This window comes from Pteropus vampyrus, unplaced genomic scaffold (assembly GCF_000151845.1).
Source record: "Pteropus vampyrus isolate Shadow unplaced genomic scaffold, Pvam_2.0 Scaffold44, whole genome shotgun sequence".
NCBI lineage: Eukaryota > Metazoa > Chordata > Mammalia > Chiroptera > Pteropodidae > Pteropus > Pteropus vampyrus.
Genome location: NW_011888825.1, coordinates 2097937 through 2104288, shown reverse-complemented (window position 1 = coordinate 2104288; position 6352 = coordinate 2097937). Strand labels below are relative to the sequence as shown.

General features: G+C 37.8%; 1 protein-coding gene across 1 annotated transcript in view; it reads right to left on the bottom strand.

The window, feature by feature from the left end:
• The window catches only part of GLP2R (glucagon like peptide 2 receptor), a 56023-nt gene that overhangs the window by 36170 nt on the left and 13501 nt on the right, over positions 1 to 6352 (bottom strand). Inside the window, exon 5 of the mRNA XM_011359123.1 lies at positions 6233 to 6345. Coding sequence (XP_011357425.1) covers positions 6233 to 6345 — 113 coding nt within the window. The remainder of the gene's footprint in view (positions 1 to 6232; positions 6346 to 6352) is intronic.

Here is a 6352-nt window from a genome sequence, read left to right as displayed (position 1 = left end):
ACCACCATGAATACCAACCAACATTCAAATATAAAGTTATTTAAGGTAGTGTCATTAGTAATAAAAGATTGGAAACAATTTAAATGGCCATAGAAGAGTGACTGAATAAACTATAGCAGATACACAGGGTGGAGAACTATGCAGCTGTAAAAGAAAAAAAGAGAGAGGAATGTTTCTAGTAACTGATAAAGAGTAATTTCCAGGACATGTTGTTAAGTGAAAAAAGCAAGATGCAGAATGGGGTATCTAGTACAATGCCTTTTGTATAAGAAAAATGGGGAAATAACATATTTATATATTTGCTTAGTTTTGCAAAAATAAATATACAATGGATTATTATAATTTGATAAAAAGTAAAGAAACAGAAAGAAAAAAGAGAGAAAAGATAAACCGAACAACAAAAAAAATGATTGTCTGTAGGGAGTAGATAGAAACACCATAGACACAGTATGGGAGTGAGATTTCTCTGAGTACACTTTTTCACACAGTTTTAGCTTTAAAAGCCTGTCAATATTTTATTTATTAAAAAGTAAAATTAAAGGAGAGGCATAAAAAAGCAAGCCTTTAGCACATATAGAAACATGAATAAAACTGTTTATCCAATTAATAACATAGCCGTATACGGAAAGTAATTACTTCAAATAATTATGAACACAGTACTCTGAACATGGCATATAGTCTACGGATATAAAGAGCGGCAAAGAAATCTGAAACTTTACCAAGTTAGTTTATATTTTTAGTGGCAATTTTAACATTTTAAGATTGAAACTATTTTACATGTACTGTAGGAAAAGTTAAATAAATAAATACAAAAATGTTATTTGGAAGCAAAATTTTCACTGCGAGAGCAAAGATGCATAATACAAAGCAAAAGAAGATGAGAAAAAATCCTAAATGTTAAATTTGAATTAGAATAATCAATTTGAAGTCTTGATTTTAAAAATATTTTATTCCTTAAGCCTATAAACAAAAATGTCCTAGCACCTAGTAGTAGTGGCAATGAGCACACTTAGCACTTAAATCTTGGTTCCTACTACCATTCTTCCACTTAAAGAATTCATAACTCTTTGCAAAAATAGCTGATTTGGGCTTGGAATAGGAAAAATACAGGATGAACTTGGATCATCTTCTTGTGCCAGATAATAAGGACGTGCCAACAAACTAGTGGGATTATAACAAAAGGACACAAGAGTCAGTTTGAAGAGTTTTCACTCGCTAAATCTACAAAATGCTGAGCATCAAAAAAGGATAAGTATAAGTGAATAAAACAATCTATAAGTCCATAGTGACACTCAAAAAAGAAGGAAAGAGGTAGGAGTTCTCTCCAGAAGACTGCCAGCTAGAATGTAGAAGGAATGATAGAACTTTAATCAATTTAAGCAAGTATCAACAATGAAGATTAAGACACTGATGAAGGTTTGTGAGAGAACAAGATAAATGCGCAATACCAAAGTTATCACCTCACCAATTACTGACCAAATATAAAAGGAGAATGGTACCTTTACCATGGGCAGATCTGACTGTTGCTATCTTGACCAAGTGATCAAATATAACATCATTATAGTGTGACACCTGACATTTTGATCTCCTGGTGTGATTCTGTACAGTGTACACACAGTACATGTGAGGATTAATTTGAATCTTCTAAAGCTTCTAAACCTAACTTCCAGCTTACAAGACATATAGAAGATGGAGGAGCACATTTAATGACAACCTGAGGAAACAGTCAAACAAATACAGAGAGTGTGACATTCTACAGCAAAGTTTTTCTGGTCTCTTTGGAAAGCCTATGTTGGGGGGTGGCAGGGAGACACAGGAGTGGGAGGACTGTTCTGGATTAAAAGATACTAAAATGAAACTAAACGCTATATGTGAACTTGGATTAGATCCTGCTCCAGGGAAGAAAAGCTATAAAAATTGGGGGGAATAATTGGGGAAATTTGAATATGGATGAAACATTCATTGATATGATGAAATCACTGTTAACTTTATTTAGTTGGAACAATGGTATTGTAGTTATGTGGAATAAGTGTCCTTAATCTTTGGAACTACCTGATGAATATTTAGAGGTGAAATCTCATGATATCTGCAAATTATTTTCAAATATTTCAGAAAGAGACAGAGAGAAAGCAAATGTGCCAAAACTTTAATACATTTTGAATTTAGATAGTGGATCTATGAGTGTTTATTTTATTATTCTTTTAACTTTTCTGTGTTTGGCTATTTCAAAATAATATGTTGGAAAATACCATATATCTCAATATATATTACATTGAAAATTAAATTTTTTATTGAAATTATATATTAAAATTATATGCATATTATATCATTTAAATTCCATACTGAGAATAGAAAGTACTTTCTAAGGGTAAAGAAAATAGCTTGAAGTAAGGCAAGATCATTTATTTAAACACTACTAAACACAATTCTATACCAACAAATCTAAACATACTTGTTGATGGTTATGCATGTGCGCACACACATACACACACACACATAATCTCCTTAAAAAGCACCATTTTTAGCATGCTTAAAGACTCCCAACATGTTGTCAGTTGGAAGAACATAATATATTTAGTTTGCCAAAACTCTGAGGGCAAAGATTTACTAACACTAGCCTTTTTTGGGCAAAAGTTCAACCCTCTATTAGAAATACAGGTAAACATGGCCAGAAGATGTGGGGTTTCTTTTAAGTATTTGAATTCTTGGAAATATGGCCATTTGCAGAAGGCAATGTCCTTGTCTTCACTTTTCTAGAGAAATAAATCTTTACTTCCTGTCTTGGAAAGTGCAGTTTTCATACCTTGTTTTGCTGTCCCTGACTTGGGCCACTGCAGACAGAAGCTCAGAGGAAGCAGTAGGCATCTCACACCTGATGGTGAATCCCTCCTTAAGGCCTCAGTTCCCAGGAGCAGGCACATTAGAATCACCTGGAGAACTTCAGCACCGGTATTGATGCCTATGCGCCATCACAGGCCCATTGACTCAGAATCTGTCAAACCACTCACTCAGTATTTGTTAAATGCCCACTGTATGCAAAGGCTTTTGTGCATCCCAGCACTGGGCTAGGGGGTGGCGGGTATTCAGATATAACTACGATTTTGTCATTGTTCTCAAGCAGCTTAGTCCAGGAAGAAAGATAAGAAATACAAACAATTTGCCTAATTCAAGCCATGCAATTAGCATGGGTCTGGTGTCCTGACGAAAGTCAGACAAATTTTAGAGATAAGCTGAATCCAATTCAGCTACAGGTATCATTTTAATACCTCTAAGAGGTATGACCTGTTACATCGTAAAACTGTATAAGGAACATAGAATTCTGTTAACTCAAATCAAGTAATAAAGTTAAAAGGAGGTTTGAAAGAATTCTCTGAGGATGCAGAGGATCCAGTGGAAGACTCTTCATGCCTGATGAAAAGGTATAACAAACGTAAGAAAGCCAAGGGCACGCCAGCTCCCACTAGGCTCTGAAGGAAGCTAAGTACAACCAGGGTGGTCAAACAAACAGCAAAGTTAAAGAAATTTTACAGATTATCTGCATAACCACAATCTAGATTCTACTATCAACACCTTACTTGGTGTCATCCTATATCTGTCCTTCTATTCATCCTTCATATAGAGGCTTTTAAAATTATTTGCACAATTTGTATGTAATTGCTATTACTACTTAGAGGATAAAGAATATTAGAGAATTAGAATTAATATTGTGACTCCAATATGAAACATATCAGTAAGTACTTGACTTTAAGTTTAAAATAAAACCTTAATGAAAACAGTATTGACTTACTTAAGAAAATTTAGGACTTGCCAGGTAAGCTTGATACATTCAATGAACGAGAATTATTTAAGAATTAAAGATTTGCTTATTCTAACAAGTATTTAAGATTTAAAGCATCTAATATCTTAAATGTATTAATGCAGCTTGAACTGTAAAAGGGCATTGAAATAACTGGTTTGTGAGTGGCACCAAAAATTAATTGAAGGCCTCTTTGATAGTATTAGAATTTTTATGTATGTATGTGTATATATCTCTTAAATAGAAAACCAATTTTTTATTTTTGAAAGTCAAATTAAATATTACATATTTTTTTTAAAAAAAGCCAAAAAGCCACTTTAGAAAAGCCAGACTCAGACACAAAAAAAAATACATTGACAAGTGGACTGTGATCATTGCCCTAGGAGTAGTCCAGAGGGAGGCCCAAGGAGGGAGAGAATTGTGTTTGTTGGGGATCGGGGAAGACATTCTGAGGAGATAAAATGTGATCATCATAACTGTCGAGTGGTTAGCGGGTGCCAGGACGTGAATGAATCATTTCACATCGATTGCCCTACCAAGCCTCACCATCAGCCTCTGCAAAGTTGGCATTATCAACCCCATTTTGTGGATGCTTGGAGAGGAGTTACATGGCTTAGGTCACACGGTAGTATTTCTAGAACTGAACTCCTTCCCTCTCCCCATCCCCAAACTTTATTAAAATATCTTTAGTGTCTGATGGGAAAATATTAAAATGACTTAAGAAAACTAAAGAATTTCAAAATCCAACTAAATTATGAAAGACGTGAACCACAACTTCTGGCAGGGGGCGGTGTGTGGTTTGCAGTCTCAAATTAGGGCAAAGAATTTGGTAGTGAAATGTCTAGAACCCAGGAGAGACAAAAAGGCAAGGACTCTTCCTGCATCCACTATTTCAGTGAGAGGCACTCCAAAAATCATGGGCCCACACCAACCTGAGATTTTTGTGGCCCTTGACTTTACCATCTCACCCTACTTCCAGTATGTGATCATACTGTTTCTCTACTTGTAACCTGTAAATCCAGCCTCTCTTGCTGGCGTTCACTCCATATCTGGGCTAAGTTACTGCAGTGGCTCCTGCCTGTTCTTCCTGCCTCTGCCTCCAGCCTGACCCTATTCCTGACCTTCGAAAGCAATCCTTTCAAAACCTTCTCGGAGTTATGTCCCTACTCAACTGTGCGAAGTCCTTACTCTCTAAGATGGCATCTCTCAAGGCCTCCACTTTGTCTCTATGCCCACTGAGACACAAATTCCTTGAAGGCAGTGTCTATGTCTTATTCACTGTTTATCCCCAGTGGCTAGTGCAAAAATCTAGTACACAGTAAGCACTTCACGTCTGACTGTCTGAATGAAAGACATCAAGATGCGGCCCTAGATATCCCTCTGATTTCCAAACACATTTTCCTCTGTCCATGCCACTTTTGCACTACACTTTAAAGGCAAGTAGCTGGGATTTGTACAAACAGGAGATCTTCGCGGAGAGGAGCCATGCCTGAGGGGCCTGCAAAATAGGATCCTAGAAAGAAAAAGCATGGAGAGGAATCTGAAGTGTAGATTTGTTTGTTTGCTCAACAAACCTTTGCTGAGCAGCTATGATGATTTATTGCCTCATTACTGTGCTGGATCCTGGTGACAGAGCAGACACGCCTATATATGGCATGCTGACTAGAGGTCAGGCTCTCTCTGAAGAATTGTGTGTCTATTAACTTTAAATCATCACAGCGAGAACATGAAATAAATACAATTCCCATGGGATGGATGAGAAGCAGGGTCACAGAGAGGTGAAGGGTCAGGGTATGAAAAGCTAGGAAGCAAAGAATCTGGATAGGAAGTTGGGCCATCTGGCCTTTAACCTTCACCATGGAACCCCTGTGCTCAATGTGTGTTCCCTCAGGTACACATGTCTCCTGCTACCATTGAGTCTACATTCTAATGAGGGGGCTAGATAACAAATAAGCAAACACAGGAACGTGTCAGAGAGTGACAGGTGCTGTAAAAGGACTATATCGGGTAGAAGGAAGAGTGATAAAAAGTGACCAAGAAAGCCATTCTTGATGGGGTGGCCCCGGAAGACTTCACTTTGCAGGAGACATTAAATGGAAACATTAAAACATTAATGGTAAGAAGGAGAAGCCACAGAAGAAGAGAGAGAGGTATACCAGGCAGAGGGAACAGCATGGGAAAAGGCAAGGACCAAGGCCAAAAGGCTGACTTTCCTTAGGGGTTCACATTTCACCCTAACAGTAGAAGAAATTCAGTGGCTGCCACGGGGAGTGCTACTTTGCGTGACTGAGGACCTTCCCTCAGTGAGTCTGGGGCAGACAAGCTGGAGGGAAAGGCTCTTTGTGGGTTCCCTAAAGCCAATCAGCCAGGTAGGGGACCTGAGAGGGGGGTAGTTTGGGCCCTGAGGCATGTTATCACAGAGCCAAGCAGACTCACGTTTTCTTTGAAGCTGTGGTTCTCAGAGCATTCAGAATCATCCTGCCAAATATCTGTGGAGTTCTTCAGCGTCTGCCAAGTACCCTGAGCCAAGCAGTGTCTGTAGGCCCTTCCTGAGTT